This window comes from Ambystoma mexicanum, chromosome 9, assembly GCF_040938575.1.
Source record: "Ambystoma mexicanum isolate Mex_15411 chromosome 9, UKY_AmexF1_1, whole genome shotgun sequence".
NCBI lineage: Eukaryota > Metazoa > Chordata > Amphibia > Caudata > Ambystomatidae > Ambystoma > Ambystoma mexicanum.
This window is the reverse complement of record NC_090931.1, coordinates 154,849,440-154,872,444: the sequence shown is the minus strand read 5'-3', so window position 1 is coordinate 154,872,444 and position 23,005 is coordinate 154,849,440. Positions and strand designations below refer to the sequence as shown.

Genomic DNA, 23,005 nt, shown 5'->3' with positions numbered 1-23,005 from the left:
GAGGCGTTGGTGTTAGAAAATTGTATTTCAAAGGGTTTAAGCTGTTTGAGAATGGATTCCGATTCCTGTCTAAGTTTTTTTCCTTTTGTTAGCACCAAATGATATTATGACCTCTGAGAACCGCTTTATAGCAGTCCCAATTATTCGTAATGGATGTGTTTTGATTTTTATTCTTGGTAAAGTAGTTATCGTGGTGTTGAGCTATAAAAAGTGCAAAGGAATCGTCACTCGGCAAGCTAGTATTGAATCTCCATCTGTTTAAGTTATTGGAGTTGGTTTGGGGGATGCAAGCTGGATATATACTGGGGCACGATCAGAGATTGTGGGTTCTATTTGGGCAGTAAGAAGAAGACTATTCCTAGAATTGGGAATGAACATATAATCAAGTCATGAGAAGTAGTTATGGGGTGTGGAATAAAAGGGGAAATCGGAATCAGCAGGGTGAGTCCTGCACTAAAACCAAATTATGATACAAAGTTGATTAATACAACCTCTCACAAGCAATTAATGTATTGTTCACCAATACACAGCGGGAAGCAGAATGCGCCATCACACAAAAACTACAACTAAACAATAGCCCAAGGAAGTTCACCCCACGGAAACCAAATAACAACCAACGGAAAGATAGTCATGACAGGAGGAAACGAACAACTGAATACAGAGCCTCACCAAGACGAATGCACTAGAACGCCATATCATCAGCACACCGACCGTGAACCATTCAAAGCCTCAACCAACCAATGTTCCACTAAATAACAAGAGAATAGGTATTACCAATCCAGTCCCACTCCCGAAGAAAAGGTTCCGACACACCTATCACTCCACACAGTACTCGCTATGATACAGCTGGATCAGCGCAGCATCACCAAAGCGAGACGGGCCATGAGGCACCAGCAACAACCCATCCCACAGGGATACAACTTGAACAGAATCAGAAGTACCTGAATCAGGATACAGACCCCACTAACCCAACCCTCAATCTTCTGCATACTTAACCCACACAAAGCCACACAACCATCTCTCTCCCAGCAATCGGCACACACTTTACCACACCGCATCAACAACACATAAACATCACCTACAGCACTCGAGGTCTCGTCCGATCTGATACTAGGACCAAAGCCCAACACTCTGTGTTTACCAAGCTGAAGCTGCCAACAGCACACCACTTCTCCCACTCTCCCTCACCTCCTCCCGAGCAACCCTACCCGTCCTTCCTGTTAACCGATCCGCCATAGCGCCTGGGGACCAAGTCCATTGGTGACGGTGCGCTATATAAGTACCTATAACATAACATATTGTACGCTGGACTTTCTATCTAGAAAAGGATCTATAACATGGTTACAATCTCCACAGACAATCAGATTATGGGGATTACATTGAAGCATATGATTTCTGAGTTGCCGCCAAAAGTTAGGATCAGGAGATGTTGGGCCATAAATGTTGAGTACAGAGTATTCTTTAGAGTCAATTCATATTTTGAGCAGAGCCCACCTTCCCAAATATTCAGACTCTTTAGATAGTACTTTACATTTGAGAGCTTTATTAATTAGTGCAATGAATCCATTTATCTTAGCATTTGCAGCACTAGAGAAGACCTGGCCCACCCAATGTCTCTTAAGTTTTGTTGCTTCTTCATTAGAAAGATGTGACTCTTGAATGCAGGCAATTGAGGGTTTCAGTATGTTAAGGTGAGAATACTTTTTGTCACTTAATTGGATTATGTAATCCTTTAATATTCCAAGAGACTGTTAAGTGGCATGAGCATGGGAAATGAAACCATCGATTCTGAAATATAGGTGAAAAGAAATAGTTACAATGTTACAAATATTGTGATACCAATTGAATGAAACAGCAGAGCATATTAGCAAAGGATATAAGTGTACCCAGCATAACAGATGAAGCCACAAAGGGAAAGAAATACAAGGGAAGGGATATGACAAACTTTAAAAACATGGAACTTGGTAAGAATAAAATATATCTAAGAAGAATAGTGGCAAACAGGAACCAGCCACACAAGTCCATGTTGCAAAAATAATCTAGTGTGGAGGATGGTGAAGCCGAAAAAGAAATGGGCTCAACAAAACCCCACTCCGGTGGAGAAAGTCAGAAATCGGAGAAGAAAACCCAGTAGCATTAAGCGAGGTATCAATCAAGTGATGGGATTCGATGTATCGATGTCATTCCTTTTATCAGATTGAATATATGGTCTTAAATCTGCTGAGTTTTGGAAGGTTGAGGTCTACCCATTTAGGGTAACATTAAGGATAGCTGGATGCAAAATACCATATCTGGCATTCAGTTAACTGAGGGGCGGCCTAAAGGTCAGGAGTTCTTTCCTTCTTGCTGCTGTTGCTTTGGAGACATCTTCTGTGATACATATTCCCTTTCCCTCCCATGTCAGATGTTTAATTTGCTTAACTTTTTCCATAATGAGTGATATGGGGAAAGTCTAGGAGGGCAAGAATAAGGGTTCTAAGTGAGTCATTGGATCTTCGAGGAGATCTAAAGGGACCAATTCGATGCACTCTTTGAATATTAAGCTTTACAGAGGCTGGCAGGTTAAGGATTCGAGGTAGGAACATATATAAGAAGGCAGTAGGGTTATCTTTTTCAATTCCTTCAGGAAGGCCAACAGTGCAGAGATTATTTCTCCTGCTCATATTTTCGAGATTTTAAGCCTGTTGTAGAGCGACTACTGTAGATTCTAGATTGTTAACCTTATTAGAGATATCTTCAGCATCTTCTACTCACCTTTCCATCTCAGTCATCCGAGCCTCAAAGATAGTCCACTTGCTGTCAAGGTACTGCAATTTAGCATTAGTATCATCCACAAAGGGTTTAAGAGCCCTAATTTATGATAAAATAGTCTGCATAACAGGGTCAATTGTGTCTTCTTTAGGTATAGGAGACTCACTTTTTTGTCTCTTAAGAGTAGTGGGGTATGATGTGGGCATCTCCTTTTGTTTGTCCCTTTTTAGCTGCCATTATGCAATAAACAGATATGTAAAAGCAGCAAAACTTCTGGTAACTTTTCCGACAAAGACAGCAAAAAAATATTAAATGTTAAGAACAAACCACTGGAGCAAAAAGAAAAAAAGCAGCAATATTCCACAAAAAGCAGTTCTAGTATAGGTCAGCCTTTTTAATATGAGAAAATTGATATTGATATTTTATTTCTATCGCGCTCATACACAAGTGTTTCAGAGCGCGACAAGGGAAGGGAGGGGAACAGGGGAGAACAAAACAGCGATCTTACTAGGCCCAGTGACATTGAGAGGGTGGTGGGGCGGGGTGAGCAGGTACCTGGGCCTGGAGGAAAGAGGGTGGCCAGGTGCATGGTGCCAAGAGAACTGATCAGCAGGGGCAAGGGGGAGCAAAGGCAGAAGAAAATAGGAAGGTCTTGAGGTGCTTCTGGAACCGCAGATGGTTCTCCTCAAGTTTTAGAGTGGCGGGGAGGCTGTTCCAGAGGGTGTCCCCAGCCGAAGACCGAGATTTACCCCAAGCTCGTTTCTTTGAAAAACGACTGACCCTGAGGGAGTTGGAGGTAGAGAAGCGAAGAGCTCGAGAGGGGAGGTATTTGCGGAGGGATAGCTGAAGGTATTTTGGACCCAGGCCCCAAAAAGCCTTGTGGACAATGCAGAGGGTTTTGCATTTAATCCTTGCATCCACTGGGAGCCAATGGAGAGCTGGAGAAATACGATCCCAGGGCTTGAGGCCAAGGACAAGTCTTGCAGTCCTGTTCTGGATTAGTTGCACAGGGTGGAGAGTAGAGGCAGGTAGATTTAGAAAGAGGCTGTTAGAATAGTCCAACAAAGAGAGAACCAGAGCTTGGGATACCATGAGCTTTTGCGGGAAGGTGAGGAAAGGCAGAGTGCCTCTGAGGAGGTGCAGTAGGACATTTTACTTTTTAGAGACCTTGGAGATGTGGTCGGAGAAGGAAAGGGTTGAGTTAAAGATGACCCAGAGGTTCTTAGCCTCGTAGGCGGGGGTATGAGGAGGGCCTAGGGAGGCCGGCCAGAGAGTGAGGGGAAAGGATGGTTAAGGTGTGCCCATGAGGATCTCCATCTTGCTGGCATTCAAAGATCATTGGCGGCACTCTGTTCTTGAATGGCAGTTAGGCAATCGGAGATGAGAGAGGGAAAGAGGTGGCAGAAAGAGGTGGCAGCTTGAAAATGAGTTGTCAGCGTAGCACTGGAAATTTAAGCAGAAAGTGGCAATGCAGTGGGCCAGAGTTGCCAGGTATTGGTTGAAAAGCCAGGGAAAGAGGTTGGACCCCTGGGGAACACAACAGTTAGAGAGGAAGATAGATGGAAGGACCCAAGTTGGACCTGGGAGGGTTGATCTGAGAGGAAAGAGGTCAGCCAGGCCAGAGCCTGATCAGTGATACCCAGGTTTTCATGGAGACGGTTGAGCAGGATGGTATGGTTGACCCCGTTGAAGGCAGAGGAGAGATCGAAGAGGACGACAGAGGGAATGTCAGAGTCAAAGTTGGAGAGCAGATCTTCACGGATGTTCAGGAGAGCAGTTTCCGTGCTTCTGGCTGCTCTGAAGCCACACTGGTGGTCATGGAGACATCCAACAGAATTGGAATGAAGGTTAAGCTGAGAGATGGCCAACTTTTCCAGGAGTTTGCCCAGAAAGGGAGTAATGGAAATTGGGCGATCGTTAGCTGGACAAGAAGGATCAGCTGTGGGTTTCTTGAGAAGAGGATGCACAAGGGAGTGCTTCAGAGGGGAGGGGAAGGACCCTGAGGCAAAGGAGTGGTTGCAAAAATCAGCAAGGGCCGGAGCGAGGGTGTCAATGTGGTCCTTGATGGTTTTAGAGGAAAGGGATGAACCTGTTTTGACAAGACTTTCATAGATCGGACTTGTCTAGCGACCTTGTCGGGGGAGAAGAGAGGAAAGGACAAGAAGGATGGTGGGGAGGTGGCTAAAGGAGGGTCAGCAAGCACAGATGGAGAGGGGAGGGGAGAGGAGGGGTGGGGTGGAGAGCGTGGACTGGATTTCCTGGGTTTTTTAAATGAAGTCGGGGGCAAGGGCATTGCAGAGAGCCTGGGAGGCAACATGAGGGGTAGAGACTGCAGCAGGGTTGGCCAGCTCCTTGCAGATTTTAAAGAGTTTGGCTGAGTTGTTAGATGCCGCAGAGACATGAGCTTGAATATGGACTCTCTTCTTGGTGAGGGCAGATAGTCTGTATTGCCCTTGTAGCAGGCAACAGGCCAGTTTGTCAGAAGATGAACAGGAAGCCCTTAATTTCCTCTGTCACCCTAAACTTACGTTTAAATGTAGCTAGGTCAGAGTCATACCAGGAATTGCACTTGGCTTTGGACGTCAAACAGATCCTCATGACAGGGGCAAGAGCATCAAGAGTATCAGAAACTGAAGAGTAGAGCAGAGACAGGGCTGTGTCAGGATGTGAGACAGCCAAAGGTGGAGGGGGGGAGAGAAAGTGGCGGCAAAAGCCTCAACTGACACACGCTTCATGGTCTGGATGTCCGAGAAGGTAGGTGGCAGTGTTGGGGTAGGCTTGGCTTGGGGGGAAGAGAGGGAGAGATGCGATGAGAGGAGAGGAGGGAGTGATCGCTCCAGGAGAGAGGAGTGGTCAGAGGGATGAAGAGAGGGAGGTCTGAGAAGATCAAGACATAGTGTGTGCCCTGCAGAGTGAGTCGGGCCAGAGGGGAGGATAGACAGGGAGAGGGAGTTGCAGAGGTCATGGTAGAGTACGGAGGGTGAACAAGGAGAGTCTAAATGTATATTGAGGTCACTGAGGAGGAGGAGTTCAGTGGTAGAGGCCAGGAGGGATGGAGGAGCGGTCTGCCCACTCAGAAATGAGGTGATTTGGCCAGGAGGCTGGTAAATGGTAGCCACAGTAAGAGAATGGGTAGGCGAGAGAGAAAGCCTACAGACAAGGCATTCGAAAGAGGAGTAGGTCTGAGTGGGAATAATATAGGCAGGAATCCACTCAGGAAAGATCATGGCTCCCCCCATCCCCTTCCCCCCCCCCTGCTGGACCGGGAAGATCTGGGTGCTGAGAGGATCTTGTAGCCATCAGGGAGGAGAGTGTCAAATCTCGTGACAGAGCTGGCTGTGAACCATGTCTCAGTAAGGCCAAGGACATCAAGGTCTAGTTCTTCTTCAAGGAGGTGTGGTGTGGTGTGGAAGGAAGGAAGGAAGGAAGGAAGGAAGGAAGGAAGGAAGGAAGGAAGGAAGGAAGGAAGGAAGGAAGGAAGGAAGGAAGGAAGGAAGGAAGGAAGGAAGGAAGGAAGGAAGGAAGGAAGGAAGGAAGGAAGGAGAGGATGGAGATACTGGCTGGGGCTAAGGCAGGTAGGTGTGGGACAAAAGAGAGTGGCGAGGTCACTGGGCTGGCAAGTTACAGTGAAGCATCAGTATACAAGCAAAAAACAGAGAATTTCGCAATGGCAGCAAGATTTGATTTTTAGCACAAAGCAGGAACGGCAAGATTTGACTTTTCAATCTTGGAATCGGATTTTAGCAAAGGGTTTTAGGAAGCACTGTGCATCAGGATGAAAACATGGGAGTAACCAGCAGAAAGAACAGTGATAGTCAAAGGTGGTAGGAGTGAGTCCATAAGGAGGGAACTAACCCATAGTTCTGGAGGAGGCAAAGTCGAGGCATTGTGGTTAAGGTGCAGGGAGGACCCCAATTAGTGTTCCGGAAGTGGACAGGGAGCAGACAGGGGCCTTAGAAGTGGGCCTTTGCTGAGAGGGCCGGCTGAAGCCTGCCAGTCCCTGATTGGATGGAAGAAAACACTCTGCAACCAATGGGAGTGCAGCACAGGGAGAGGTCGTTCAGCCCAGCCTGCCTACACAACAAAGTAAACTGTGGTGGCTATCTTGGAAGTGCCAAAAAACCGTCAAATTAGCAGTCAATAGTGAGAAAAACTTGTGCTTTCAAAATAGCAAGGCAGCTCCAGGTATTAAAAAGCTCAAATTGCAGCATGTTGAAAATGCCAAATAAAACAGTCCTTTCAAAAAATGTAATGCAAAGTTTGTTCGTTCTTCTCTTATTTTCAATTTTTCAGATTCAATAATTCCCCTGGTGCAGTAATGCACAGAAAGTGCACCTATCTAATGGAATGGTCAGCAGCCAGGCACAAACTCCACATGTACAGGAAAACAGATGGCCAGGAGGGGTGGAAACAGGACCTCACTCTCAGTGAAAAGCAGATGAAAGAAAAAAGATCACAAAAAACAACTTAATGTCCCTTAATATTTGAGGCTAACTTGATATATAAGGCTAATTTATGAATAGAACCAGTGTTGTGGAAGAAACGTGTTACTGGGTATGAGGCGAGCTTCCACGTTGCGTCACCCGCTCAGCTGGCGGGAAACGTCGGCAGATGTTTGCATGGGATGACTCGGATTTAGGCCCCGCAGGCCTCACACGAAGAGAGAAAACCGTGGTGCAGCTCCTCGCAGACAGCTCCAATTATTTGCAAGGTTCAGCAGATGATAAACGGCCCATCAAAAAGACTAAACATCAGGGGAAAGTAAAGAGAAGGTATTTATGCTCCCGCGGAGCGCAAACGCTAGGGGGCCATTCCGCTCAGAGCCAAGCCACGCCCCCCCTCCTTTGTCTTTTTTTTTTTTTTTTTTTTTTACAGCAATCTAAAGCGCTTAAACATTTGCACCCGGGAAAGGGTGCTTAGCCAATCAGGTGGCTGGAACAGCGGTTCTCCATTCTCCACCCGCTGCTTCCAACCACCAGAGGCCCTTCTCCAGGAGGCGCCATTTTTTCTTTCTTTTTTCATGTGTGGAGGCAACAGGAAGCCTCTCCCTGTTGTCTCCCCACCCACCTCTCCCCTAAAACAATCCTTACCCCATCACCACATCCTCCCTCACCCGCTGGACCGGAGCTTTGTGCTCCGGTCCTGGTGCTCCTTCCAGCTCCTCGCCGCCATAGAAATGGAAAAGTAACTTGGTCCCTTTTTCCCATGGCAGCAGGCATCTTTCTTTCATTTTTTTGAAAAAAACATTTGCACCCCGGATAAACCCTGGGGTACGAATGGCTTTCACCCCCGCTATGCGGGGCAGACATGGCCTGCGGCCCACAGCCCTCGCTGAGGCCCGAGCGAAGGCCATATGCACCCCCCACCCCCTGGCAGGGGTGAAAGCCATAGTCACCACTGCTGCCACGGATGGCAGCTTTAATATTATGAATTTACAGAATAGTGGCCTCCACATTGGCTTCCCTTCTACCGTAACCTTGATCTCCAACTTTCTCCATGGCCAACTTGTTTACTACTACAGTTACCTGGTCATGGGCCATTCTCTCTACTCTTTTGCACTCTTAACAAAAATACTCAACTTGGCAACTCGCACAATCTACAACCTCTAAAATTCCTCTCCGTCTGCCCATTGCCTGCGATTTATGTTGCTCTCCATACATCAGTCCTTCTTCAAACTCCCCTTTGTATTCACATCTATTTATGTGTGCCCTCTCCCCCAATCTAACTAGTCCACACAGTATTCTCATCTCACTCTACATTCCTCACTCTGTCGGTTCCCTCCTGTGCTGCCTTCCCATTTGCTTCCTTTACCCTTCCTGCTCCTTTCCACTGGAAATTCTTACCTCCTGATCCCAAGAACATGGCCTCTTTACAGGCCTTCGAGATTGCTCTTGTGCTTTTAAAAAGCACCTCTTTTTCAGGGAGGGGACACCAGCGATTGTCGATAGTATAATTTCTGCCCTCCAGCACCCGTGCTTGTCCACATTACAAGAGTCTAGATATGGAAGTAGTGACTTATGAGTGTATGTCCTTTGTGCATGTTCCAACATGGTCATGCTCCATCCAATGCTTGGTTGATATTCTCTCAATTATCGCTAATCAACCAATGTAATGCTTTCTACCTGGATAGGGATTGCTCCGCTCACTATTGCTTTGCTTATGTGCAGTGTTTCAGTTATAAGTATTGTCAGGAAAGATTTTCTTTTTGCAGCTTTCCTCTATTGGCTTCAATTGAGTTGCTGCAAATCTGCTTTTCGAATGGATTGTGTCCTCCCACATATTCCTCATTTTATGATGATATATCTTCCAGCTTCGCTGCTTCGGAATTCGTTTTTTTGTCAGTAGGTGCTGTATGCAGAGTCGCTGTCTCGATGTCCCTCGAGGGCCTCTGTCGACTTCGTCGTCTGCATAAATAGCGCATTCAGCACCCGTTGGCTTCAGTTCCATTTTTCCGAGCTTATGCTTGGAGTAATTACAGCGTGCTTTAGTTTTTCTTCAGAAAAATGTCATCTACTTCGACACCAAAGTCGGGTTTTCAAAAATGCCACGGCTCTGGATTGAAAATGTCCATCACCGATCCTCACTGTGTCTGCCTATGCTGTCTGGGTTCCGGGCACCGTACCGACGACTTTGGGTCCTGTCAGGCCATGACAGAGAAATCTCTCAGGGAGTGTAGCGGTAAACTGGCGATGGGGAGGTTAGCATCAAAGTCTTCTTTGAAGCGGGAGAAAGTCTGGTGAGTCTACACTCTTCCCGTTGTAAAAAGTCAAAAGTCCACATTGAGAAGTTGATTGCGTCAATCTTCGTCTTCCTCCAAGAAGGCGAAGAAGAGATCCATAGGTCTCCAACCTCCAGTGATTCCTCAACAGAGATAATCAGATGCCCAACGAAGTCAGATTCCCCCGCAAAGTGGGATGCATTTTGTTTGGAGATGATGCATATTTTTAAGAATGCAGCCTCGACTCCCTCGAAGGAAACGCACAAGAGCCATGCCCCGGGCACTCCGAAGGACAGCAAATGGAAGTCTATGGCTACAGCTTCAAAACCGTGCTTGAAGCCGGTGTCGCGTCGAGAAAGTTCTCGACCCAATGAGAAGTCGTTGAGAGCCGAGCCCTGTTTTGGTTCTGGCAAACAGCACAAAGCGTTGAAATCTTTGACGACTTTGCAGACTCCATCGGAGTCAGAGCTATCGACACTGAAGACCAAGTTGATGCCGAGTAAATCAGTGCCATTTCCTAAACTGCAGTCGACGGCTACTTCGACTTTGTCGACGCCTTTCACCATACAAGACAATGTTTACAAAACTGTTCCAAAGAAAGACTATTTTAAGTCTGTCTGCAATTTATGAAGAGGATCAACCCTCTGATGAGGGTTCCACTCCTTTTGGTCTGCAATTTGGCACCCCCAATGTGCCAAATGAACTCATTTATGATGAATCAAGAATGAGAGATTTGTACAACTATCTCCAGTCGGCCCATGGTTTGGACACCTTGCCTGAACTGGAATATGGCAGGCCTGACCCCTCTGAGCATGTAGATTCATCCTATAGAAAGCTCATGAGTAAAGTCACTGAGTTTATGGGGTGGAGTGTAGACCCCTCTCCATCATACGAACAGGATGACATGACCGACATTTTGGACCAGGGTCCTCAGAAGGACCCTATATTACCATTCCGCAAGGCCCTGCAGAGGAAAGTCACTGCTAATTGGGAAACCCTGGAAGCTCGACCTGTAGTCAACAAGAACTTTGCAAGGAAGTACAGACCTTCCAGCAGTGATCCAGAATACCTGCCCAAGCATCTTGAAAGTTTAGTAGTTCAGACATCTTCGTCAACCAGACAATCTGCTTATCCTTCCGTCCCCCCTGACCGGGATTAGAGGGTAGATGCCTGGGCATGGAAAGATTTCACTGCAGGCAGTATGGCCTTAAAATCTACTAATGTGACTTGCACTCTCTCTAGATTCACGTTTACCCTGTGGGACTGTGTTGCCATGGCAGCTGATCACATCCGGGAAGGCGAAGAAAGAGACGGCTTCCTGACGATCATTAAAGATGGTAAGGAGGCGATGGGAGAATGAATGTCTCCAGTCAGGGTTGAGTACTGCTGACAGCAGATTTGCGTGGTTGAGGAAGTCTGGGTTTGCACCAGACGTGCAGGCTAGGCCTCTCAACATGCCCTTTGACGGCTTGAGGTTGTTTGGTAGCAAGGCAGATTAGCCTGGAGAAGCAGCAGACCTCAAAGGCTGCAGCTAAGTTCCTTAGCGCAGCCATTAGACAACCTCAGCAACTATATTCAGGCTCATCTTCCTGGGGGGGATTAAGTCCTTTTGTTTCTTTTCCTCAATTGGAAGAGGAAGAGGACAAGCTGGATAAAGGGGTCAAAGAAGATTCACTCGTGGTTGACGAGGAAGGGGTGCTAAATCAGCCCCAGAAGCGTCAAACGTTACTTTCCGCTGCTGCTGCAGCCGCCTTTAAGCCACTCGGAGGCCTTGACCCACAAGACACCAGTGGGAGGTGGAAATTCTCAGTATCTGAATGAATGGTGGGGCATTACTTCAGATGTATGGACACTGGAAATGGAAGCCCAAGGTTACTGCCTTCCTTTTCAAAAAGGCCTCAAGATCATCCACAGGGATACAACTCTGTCAAAACTCTGGATCCGCGCCTTGTGCAGGCAATGTTAACCCTGCTAGAAAAAGGTGCAATAGAACATGTACCTGTAGCGAAGAGGAACAAGGGACTTGAGAAACTTGAACAAGTTCCTAAGGAAGGACAAGTTCAACATGGTTACCCTTTCTCAGATCCTCCAGGCTCTCCAACTCAGACTGGTTGGTATCATTGGATCTTCAAGAGGCTTCCTTTCATGTGCCAATCCATCTCAAGCACAGAAAGTACCTGAGGTTTGCAGTTGGCGGTTCTCTATCAGTTTCGAGTTCTGCCATTCGTGCTGACCCCCACCTGAGGGTTTTCACCAGGTTGATGGCGGTGGTGGCAGCGAGTCTCAGGAGAGGGGGGGTTCCCTTTTTCCACTACTTGGACGATTGGCTGATGAGGGCTTGTTTACTCGAACAGCCCCTGGAACATTTCACCATAACCTGTCACGCTCTTCACAGACTGGGCTTCTCCCTCAATTACAAAAGTCTCATATGATACCATCCCAAGACTCCAGTTCATTGGAGCAGTCCTGGATACTTCCTCGGGAAAAACCTCTCCACCCGAGGTGAGAGCTCTGCACATTTGCCAGATGGTAACAAAATTCCAGAATGCTCAGCATCTTCCGGCCATCGATTTTCTAAGGTTGCTCGTTCTCATGGCATCCTGCATTTTTCTGGTGCCAGAGGCCCGCTTAAGAATGTGATCCCTTCAATGGGCTCTCAGGACACAATGGCCCAATTCTTGGGAAAGATATCGGATCAACTGCAAGTTCCGAACAGAGTTGCTCAGGACCTTCTCTGGTGGAACATACTTGGGGGAGAATAGTTTTGGCAACCATGGCCGGAGTTTACGGTTTTGACAGATGCCTCACTCACGGGATGGGGGGCCCACACCAACGATCTGACAATGCGCGTAATTGGTCTCCATCGTAGTTCAAACTACATATCAACCTTTTGGCGCCGAGGGCAATCAGATAGGCACTGACGGCCTTCCTGCCCTCTGTGGAGGGAAAGAATGTCTGGATAATGACATGCAACACAGTGGCCATGTACTAGCTCTGAGCAATTCAAGAAGGAATCTCTCTATTGGCAGTTCACCTAGCCGGAGAGCAGAACACAGCGGCGGATGCTCTGATCAGGCAGAGCAGTCTCCCACAAGTGGGAATTAGCTCAGGAAGTCCTTCAAGAGATCTTCACCCTTTGGGGAACACTTCAAATGGATCTGTTTGCGACTGGTGTCAACCAGAAGTGCAAACAGTATTCCTCCTGGGAATTTCCCCCAAGAGGAGTTCTAGTAGATGCGTTCATGTTGAATTGGGAGTTTCCACTCCTGTACGCATTTCCTCCAGTCCCCTTCATTCCTCATGTGATCAGGAGTTTGAGAAAGTTTGGGAAATCCATTATCCTAATTGCTCCGGCGTGGGCCAGGAGGACGTGGTACCCTGACCTTCTGGACATGTCCACCTGCCCTCCAACATGTCTTCCACTTAGAGAGGATCTTCTCTCACAAGAGGAAGGTCGGGTTCCCCATCTAGAGGTCAAGACACTCTGCCTTCACGCTCGGTTTCTGAAAGGCTGAGATACAAGGATTGCGACCTCCCAGATGACGTAATGGAGATTTTGCTTTTCGGTCAGAGGGCCAGCAACTAAATCTTTGTACTGTTGCTGTTGGAATAAGTTCAGCAAATGGTGCAAGGATAAGAATGTAGATCCATTTCAATGTGACACACCCATGGTGCTCTTTTCTATTAAACCTGCTTCCAATCTGTGGCTCCAGATTGGAAGCATTAAGGGATACCTAGCAGCACTTTCCATTTTCACGCGCTCCTCGGAAGAGGATTCGTATTTCAAAATACTGTTGGTTGTACAATTTATTAAAGGGCTTACTAACGTAGACCCTCCAGTTCCATTCAATGTACCTGTTTGGGACCTAAACCTTGTATTAAAGTTCTTGACATGTATCCCATTTGAGCCTTTCCATTAATTCCCTTTAAGGCTCTTGACATTAAAGACTGTTTTGCTTATCGCAATAACATCAGCCCTCGGGGTAAGCAAGTTGCAGGCTCTTTCTTGCAGACCTCCTCATACCACCATAAAGCTAGTCATTCTTAGGGTAAAACCTTCTTTTCTACAGAAGGTAGTTTCTGACTTTCATTTGTCACAGAAAATAACTTTCCCGACATTCTATCCACCTCATTCAGGTAAAGAAGAGGAGACACTGCATAGACTAGACCCAAAAAGGCCTCTAGGTTTTTGGATTTCAAGAATGGCTAAATTCCGCCAGGTTGATCAACTTTTATCGGATGTACTGGTCCTAAATTGGGCCTTGCAGTCACCAAGCAGACAATAGTCAGATGGATTATCCTGACCATTAACAAATGTTGTAGATTAGCGGGTAAGAGAGGGCCTAAGTGCTCAGTCCACAAGGGGCATGGCAACCTCTGCGGCTCTTCAAAGGGGTGTCCCAATTATTGATATTTGCTCAGCGGCCACTTGTTTAACAAATGTATTGTCGAACATTACTGCCTGGATTCTACCTCCAGTCAGGGAGGATTGTTTTTGCCAAGGCTGTCCTCCATTCGGTCCATGAGTAAATCTGAATTAATTGATACTCCCACCACCAAATTGTTACTGCTTTGGGAGTCCATCATAAGATGAGGAATACGTGGGAGGACACAATCCATTCGAAGAACAAGTTAGTTACCCCAAGTAATGGTCTTTTGATTGGATGTTCCTCCCACGTATTCCTCTTCGTCACTCCCAGCCTACCCCGCTGTACAATTTACGTGTGCTATTTATGCTATGACGTCGACGGAGGCACTCGAGAGACATCGACGCAGCAACTCTGCATACAGCGCCCCCCCTGTCAAAAAAATGTTTTCTCGATGCAGCAAAGCTGGAAGATGTATTATGTACCTGATTTTTGGGGTCAGAGACATATTTCTTTCTCTCATGCTTCACTCATTTTGTTTGATGTGCACACGCCAGTCCTCTCGGCTACCAGTGCAGGGATTGTAGGATTTCCCTTTTATTTTTATTGCCTATCACAAGCACCCTTCAGTGGACTGCTGCAGTGACTGTGTCCCATTTTCATTCCTTTCAGTACACATCACAAAAGCGATATTTTACTGAACAGGCTATTGGCACAGATGTTTTTTTAACCTTTTACCAGGTGCATAGCCACGCTCCTTTTTTAAAAACATTATTTTACAGCGATAATGCCTTTTTGAGTATCATATACTCCAAATGGCTCCTCTTGATGGTACATGCCCTCTTCTTTGTGCCATTGTCCTTCCTCGTCAGGTCAGAAATTGGCATGTAAATGCCAGGGCTTAAAAAAATCTACTAGCCCACTCGCATTGGCGAGGAGATTTTTTGAAAGGCGATTACCATTTGAAGTTCACTTGACCTTGCTGGCGAGTATGTGGATGCTTGAAACTTATTTTGACATTTCGTGAAAGCAAACTTTGTTTGCAGTAAATGGTAAAGGTTTCACTCCACATGGCTAGCTTTTGGATGGCAGCATTGCACTGAATTTGAAGTGCGATTTTGATGACAAGCAACGTATTATAGAAAACTGAGGTAAATATTTTGTCACCTGCTACCATGGGGCGAGTGCATTTCTCTTGGGTAAAGTATGTAAATTAAGGAACTTGCCCTGTAGGTCTAGTGGTATTGAACTTTGCGAGGTCAGAGTGCATGCTTTTTCTTGGTAATCCGGCTTGGACTCCCAGTCAGTGCTTCACCCGAGTTCACTGGCTGCAACAAAGTCTTTGGATTGTCTGGTCCCAATGCACACTTTAGCCAGTGTATGTCCTTTTCCAGAGCCAAGTATCTATGGCAGAATGTCCCTGATTGGACAGGCTCCATCACTTTAAATTGTGCACGTCCCTTCTATAGGTGAGCTGGGGGCTGACCTGCAGCTGGAAAATAGGATAAAAGGAGAAGGCCTGGTATCCGTCTGGATTGTAGACCACAAGATCCAAGTAGCTGAAGGACTTCCAGAGATTTGCCGGATGACTGCTGTGATCAGCATTGGCTAAACTAACCACAGAGCACTGGACTTTTGCCTTCAAATAGACTGTGAATAGCAGAACTGAGTGCCTTTCTCCTCTGGACTTGGTGAGACCAATCAGTCGGTAGCAATGCTTTGCAGCGATCACTTTTCCAAGGTATGGTTTTTTTTTGGGTCTGCATTTGTCATGCACTTGCCTGGAACTCAGTGTAACAGTGTTGCACCTGAGCGTCTGCTGACCTAGCCCTAGGTTGCACCATCTTCTGTTCCTGATGGGTCATGCTGGAACTGAATCGAGCTGTCTTTGCCCAGTCCATGGCCTGACCAAGCACTCCTAATCCTGGAAGCCAGTTTGTGAACCTTCAGCTCCTTCATTCATGCTGAGGCCCACCCTCCTCAGATTCCCTTTGAGTGCTTTTGATTTTGCTAGTTGGGGTCTGATGGTCGAGATGGCTTATCTCTTTAGTTACCCCCATTAACCATTGAGGTGCATGGGTATAAAGTCCTTTTTATTTAAAAATGATGGGATGGAGCTAGGATCAGACGCCCTCTTTGTTTACTTAGGGCCCGACTGGTTATGTACCTCCTCCATCGCTAGAGGACTAGCTCAGATTTGTTTGTTTATTCACTTATATTGCGCGCCGGACCCGAAGGTAGGGGGTGTGCAGGAGCAGACAAGAACATTCTCAGCTTAGTTACAGTGCTGTAAAGTATTTACAGTGAGTACATGGGTTAGGGCAGTTACAATAGAGGCAGTGATATACAGTTTAAGAATATACATATTTACATGGTATACAGTAGCATGATAGGTTAAGCAGTCAATTAGCAGTCATTGTGTTTTAATCACTGGATGTAGTTATGTCTGAAGTGGGTATAGGATTGAGAAATCCTTAAGGAGGATGGTAGGGAGTTCCAATGTTGGGCTGCTTTCACCTGAAAACTGTTGGCGCCCATTTTGGTTTGTTTGATCTTAGGAACTTTGAGCAGATTTGCATTTGAGGTTCTGGTGGGTCTGTTAGGTGTGTATCTATGTATTCTGTCGATTAGGTAGCGGGGGCAGCATTGTTGAGGCATTTATGGGTTAAGGAGGCTACTTTTAGCAGTATTTTGTCTGTCGTAGTGAGCCAGTTATGAGTTCTCCTGATATTGGAAATGTGTTCTCTCTTAGAGATGCTGAGCGCTGCTCTGAGAGCATTGTTTTGCAACGATTGGATTTTGTTGGTGACCTGTTTGTTGGCTCCTACGTAGAGGGCGTTACAGTAGTCCAATTTTGATAGTACGAGGGCTCTGGCTAGAGTGATGCAGCTCTGTGAGGATAGGAATGGTTTGGCTGCTCTTATTAACTTGCAGTTGTAAGCCGTGGAGGATGCCATAGAGCTGACCTGTTTGTGGAAGGAGAGGGAGGAATCAATGTTTATTCCTAACGTTTTCACTTCTTTGGCTACCGTGATTGGGTTCCCGTCAATGATGAAGCGAGTGTGTTTGTCGTCCAGTTCGGTGATGTTGGGAGTGGAACCAAGGATGATGAGTTCATTCCGGTCATCATTCAGGCATAGACTATGAGAGGCCATCCATGCCTGGATGATGAGGTACACCTTGTTCACCAAGGTCAAATCATGGTTGTAATTTCCCGTCAATGGGATGAGGATCTGGGTATCATCGGCATAGTTAGTGCAGGTGATAGAGATCATCAAACAGGGGCTTTGTGAACATGTTGTACAGTGTGGGGGAGACGCAAGATCCGTGAGGGACTCCACAAGTGATTGGGATAGGGTCTGCGGTGGCAGAGGGGGAGAAGACACGCATAGATCTATTGCTTAGGAAAGACTCGATCCAGCCGATGGCTTCGTGGGAGAAATGGGCGGCTGGGTCCAGATGGTTACATTGAGTTTTATGATCTACGAGATCAAATGCTGCGGAGAGGTCTAGGAGGAGCAGTAAGGCAGTTTTCCCATTATCTCCGAGTGTCAATTTGAGCCTTCAGATCGATAAGGGCCCTTTCTGTCCCATGTTGGGGTCTAAAGCCTGATTGCCGGATGCCCAGGAGATGGTTTTGTTCAAGGTATTTTTGTATTTGTAGGTATGCTGTCTTGTCTAGAATTTTGAGCAAGAAAGGCACAATGGTAATAGGCCTGTAATTGGTGGGTAAAGAGGGGTCGAGAGAGTTTTTTTGAGAAGTGGGAGGACCCAGGACTCTTTAAGGTTGCTAGGGATGGTACCTGAGGAGAAGGAAGCATTAATGAGTTTGGTAATGAATGGAGAGAGGTCCCTAGCCGCATATTTGATGATTTGTGAAGGGCACGGGTCACGCTTGCAATTTGATGGTTTAAGGCTGAGAATAATTTTTTCCACTTCTAAGGTGGAGACTTTGGAGAAGTTGAAGCGGATAAGAGGGTTGTTGAGCCTGGAGTGTTGGGATGTGGGCCTAGGGGCAGTGTTAGAGGAGTTTGTCAATTTGGTTAGGGAATCTTTCTTTTTGTTAATTTTAATTTGGAGGCCTGCTACTTTATTAGACAGGGCGTTTTGGACGCTGGTGCACCATTGTTTGTCTTTAACACGTGTCTGGAGTTAGAACAGGCGTTTCCAGTTCTTTAATGATGGTGAAAAATTCTTTGGTGCTGGAATTAGCTTGTTATTCTCTGGTTGTAGGATTCTTGTTTGGCGGCTGTGATTTCTTTTTTGTAGGTGGATGTTATTTTATTGAGAATCAACTTGTTGTCGTCTGTGGGAGATTGTCTCCAGACTTGTTCCTTTTTGCGTTTTCATACAGCAACATTTTATAAAAAACCTGCTAGTCTGGATCAACTGCCTGCAATAGACCGAACTCTATAAAGAGTAGGGGTGGATTTGGAAAGCATTGCTCTTGTTTGTTAAGTACACAAGCCGATTTAAAAGGTGGGGGACCTGTTTCTAACCTTTTATCCCTCACTTTAGCTACACCTTACATGTATAAGCATGATTATGGGTCGTGGGTGGGGACCACAGGCTCTTGTTAACACAATGTTATGAAAACAGTCAAAGGAATTGTTATTTATATATATATCTTGATTGAAAGATCTCTTCAAATCACAAATGTTTGTTTTTAAGAAGAGTGGTTTTTATTCATGGTTTGGACAGCCGACACGTGTTTCGACCTACGGGTCGTCCTCAAGGCGCAACTGTCATTCCAGTTCAAATACTTCAAAAAAAATGTTGCTGTCCCTTCAGTGAGGTGAAAAAAATGACATCTATTCCCTTTGCAAAATAACAATCCCTTCAGTGGGCTCAAAGCATCAGTACATCAGTCTCAAAATGTTAACCGTTCAGTCCAGATAGCAACCAGTATTCAATGGGCCAGATCCCCGCATCAGTGTAAAACGAGAGCGCACAGCTTAACTTTATGGAATCCACGTTTTCTAATCCTTACATGTATATGCTATGCCTAATTGATAAACCCATTTTAGTGTTTACAAACTATAGATGGATATATGTTCAATAGCTATTTTACTTACCTGTAAATGCTTGCTTGTGTTCAACACTATTTGTTACTGATCTGTGTGGACATCTTTTTGCTTAATATGATTTGCTTTTCAGGCCTTGCAACATATACTTTGCCGGAAGCATAGTCGAGTAGTTTTTTATGCAAGTTTAGTACCTTTTGCATGGTACTTAACCATGCTAGCGAGTACAGTGAAATTGAGATGTTTGTACATTGTATTTTTCATTTTCTGCAAACAGTTGGCAGTAAATGTCAAAGCGTTCACTGTGCTTGGCTGGTCTTTGTCGGTTTATGGTGATGGGCACCATTTTACCTAAAGCGCTGTTAAAATCGTTGTTGCCATGGGCCAAGTACATTGTTCTTAGGTCAAGTCGGTAAACTAAGTCACTCGACTTGAAGTTCAAACCGTATTTTAAAGAATTTGTGAGGCTTGCTCTTAACTCTACTTAACACCAAGTCTACTTCCTCCAAATTATAAGCCCGACTGCTCAGTGACTCTACCTTTTGGTTAAAGACCGAAGTGAAAACTAAGCTGCACCTTTAAGTTGCCTTCTCAGAACCCCTCGCCAGAGTAGGTTCTGAAAAACCCTCTCAACAGCACTTGCTTTCCTTGTCAGTAAGGTGCACATATTTCTACTAAATAACTCTGTAAGCATTACTGAAAGAAAGTAGAGAAGTTTAAGAAGGTCCCTCACCGCTGAAAAGTTTGGGGCACTAGATTTGGGCGCTGTTTCTTTACAATCCATACATGGCATGAGTGCAGACAGTGGTGGTGATGGTAGCAGCAATCTGTTAATTATGGGGGTGAGGTTGGGCCTCACACTCTCACCCCAACTCCTGTCTGTTGGCACAGATGAGGGATGTGTGGGTATTAAATCAGCATGGGTATCTTGGCAGAGCAAAGGACTGGCATTTCTGTTTACTAGACCCCTTTATTAGCAATGGCATACAGCCGCCAAAAGAATACAGGTACAATATATGACCTCACCAAATCTTTAATACATTAAGAAACTCAGTGAGTGACCTTACATGGCATTGATCCCAATAAAGGCCCGTTGTATGTTTTTCTTTTTCTTCCTTCGTGCTTTTGTCCCGGCAGACGTTTTAACGTTGGTCCTTTCTCCATACACTGGCTCCCTCTCGATTTCTAGAATCCATTCTGTTTCGTCCTTACTACTTCTTTGTATTTTTGCCTTTCTTCTTCTTCTGTTTCATTTGGCTGGAGGAAGGGATCTGGCTATATTGCTGGATAGGTTGCTTTTCCTCCATGTCATTTCCTCTCCTTCAATATGTCCCCGCCTCCACATAGACAAACTTTAGATCTTCTAAGTTAGGAAAGTGACCTCTAGCCAGCAGTCTTGCAGCATCCCCAAACCTGGGGCGCTCTCTGGTGTCTGCCTCTTCCATACAGAGATTCCTGAACATCTGAGCGCTTTCTGTGATCACCACAAGAGACACCAATTTACAGCTGGGTGTCGAATTGCGCCCCCTAGCGACTGTACACATGCCAAACCTCCTTGATGACGGTGCTGAATGCTGAGGGAAATTCAATCCAAGGGTGTCTATTTGCTGTGGATGTGCTCTGTGACATTCTTCTGCCTGGGACCATAGAAAGGAAAACGTTTTGCAAAGAGCATAGGCATATTGTGAGTTGGAGATATTGTGTTGGCGTCAGGTGACGGGCTGAATACTTGTGCGAAAGACGTGGGCACTGGGCGCTTTAGACTGCTTTATCTGTGCGAGAGCCAGTCGGTGGCCTGTGTTGATGCTCCGATCTGAGTGCATCACTACACGCATTCTCATGATGGCTCCACTCTGTCTGGCCTCAGACGTTTTCTTGTTAAGTGTACTTAGTAGTTACTGATGGCCACGTGTTATCTTTCTTTTTCTGCAATGCTTTGTCTCCCGGTTTCTCATGATTCTTTTTTTCTGTCTTGTTGCAGGTTTCCTCCCAGAAAACCAACCAGGTAAGATGGCGGTGGGGCTGTCTCTGACCTGAAGGACACTTTCCGTTTCAAGCACACTGCTGTTGACCAAGCATTAAGAGGAAGGAGACTGCAACAACGTCGTAATGGAAACTTCAGTTTTAAAAAGGAGTGCCTATATTTCTAATGCAGTCACCTCAATCGCTAAAGCATTTTTGAGCAGTGTTGAGCCACATTTCACCTGATTCCAGAATCAATGTGTGGTTGAGCCACAGTTCACCTGATTTCAGAAACTGTGTGTTTGCAGTACTATAGAAAGGAAAAGTCACAAAGCTCTACCTATATTTCGGAAGTGGGGTGCAGCGAATCCAAGAAATTCTGGGTGTATGTTTGTGGCCAGTCTGTATTTCTGCAGAGATCATGCAACCTTTCTTCTTTCTTGGCTGGGTAGCTGAGGTCCCCTCCACGCTAATTCTGACATCAAGGTCTTTTCTGCTCTGAATGGATGGTCTACGTCATATTTCTCTAGTCTCCTTTTCCACTCTCCCCTTTGAGGATATACCTCAAGAGTAGCCACTCTCCATCTGTTTGTACTTGTGCTATAGCCTTTTTACATTTGAGTCTTTCTTTGGATTCCGCTTTTGGATCCAAGTTAGCAAAGGCTCTTGCAATGTCTACTTCCATTTCTTTCCTTTCCTGGTATTCATTTTCTCTTCTCTTATCTGCCTTGCCATTTGTAAAGTACTAAATACATCTCGAAGATATTTTTACAGAAGGCTATCGAGGTTGGTTCTTTATTGGAAGCATGCACATAGTGATGAGCGAAAAATCTATTTTAAAAGGTTAGAGTAGAATGACATTTAGACAAGAGCGCTAACCATGATGGAGGTGGCAGTCTGGTGTTAGCCGTTGTGCTCTTCACCATTTTGTTCACAAAGGGGCAATGATTGCAGGGTGTTGTGCTGGTGTGGCTGCCTTGTCTAAGTGGAAATTCTGTGGGAGGTAGTTAGAGCGGTCATTGATTGCTTTATGGACATAACCAGTGCTGATGCAGATGCGATTATCTTTTTGCTGGAAGGAGTCCAAGTGCTAGAGAATGTGTCGAGTGTAGCAGGGATCCTTGAGGTTGTATGGAGATGCCGATTTTTAATGGAAATGCCGCAGCATATTGAGTTGCCTTGCCTTGTGCCTGATCAAAGTTTCTTTTTTGGAGGCGTTGAGTGATGCAGGAATGCTGGAGGTGGCATGGGAGGGCAATGTGCGAAGGTCTATCTATTGTGCCAGGGGGAACAAAATTTCTTTTTGTCTTGTTGTAGGCATGGCAGCATTCTGAACAGAGAGTCATCTACAGATAAGAAGAAGATTGAGCGGTCCATTAGTCAAACACATGACTTTGATCCTACAGGTAGGCAAACCAGAAGTCTCTGTACTAGAACGATGTTGATGGTGTCAAACGAGAGAAAGTGAATAAACACTTGTGCTGTCATTTCATGCAACTATTGCCTCTTCAGCCTTTCTTCTCTGCTCAGTTATTTCTCTAGTCTCCATAGACTATTTCTTTCTCTTACCCTTTTTTCACCTCAATGGTCTCCATATCCCTTATGGTGACATTCTTTCCTCGTATTTCATGATGCTCCTCTTTTCACCCATGTCAGCCAAGCACTTAACACTGCCCCCTTTGAAGTACACTCATCTGTCCCCCTAGCAGGTCACCATTTTTGAGATCCTATCCACCCAGCCCCGACTTTTATCTTCATTTGTTTCACTATGTTGATGAGATTCCATACCAAAGGTAGCCTTTAGCATAGCCTGTCACCCACTTTATTCTCAAAGTTAGCTGTTGCAAAGAACCTCTTTGCTAAATACTTTGTGAATTTTTGCCATGTCATAACGGTCTAAATGTAGGGCTGCGCAACTCCCTGTGGTGTGCTTTATCATATCTGCCACTTTGCATAAAAAAATAAATATATATATATATATAAAAAGTAGGATAGTGGTGCATGGTCTTGCAAGATGAGTACATTTTTAGCAGTTTTGTAAATGGAGCCATAGATGGGGTGTTTATTGGTAAAAGGGCCAGGACTTGATGATTGCAAAAGAATTACCAATGCTGGTAAACATTTAAGCTATTTTATTTTAAATTGTATTTTGTATTGAAATCCATGCTGGTCATAGATTTCTG

At 45.6% G+C, this 23,005-nt stretch overlaps 1 protein-coding gene across 6 annotated transcripts in view; it reads left to right on the top strand.

The window, feature by feature from the left end:
• Positions 1-23,005, top strand: part of ARHGEF12 (Rho guanine nucleotide exchange factor 12) — a 1,284,704-nt gene that overhangs the window by 237,664 nt on the left and 1,024,035 nt on the right. For all 6 annotated transcript variants that reach the window (XM_069614339.1, XM_069614338.1, XM_069614336.1 and 3 more), the window contains exons 2-3: positions 20,842-20,865; positions 22,140-22,228. In XM_069614339.1, the coding sequence (XP_069470440.1) occupies positions 20,842-20,865; positions 22,140-22,228 (113 nt within the window). The remainder of the gene's footprint in view (positions 1-20,841; positions 20,866-22,139; positions 22,229-23,005) is intronic.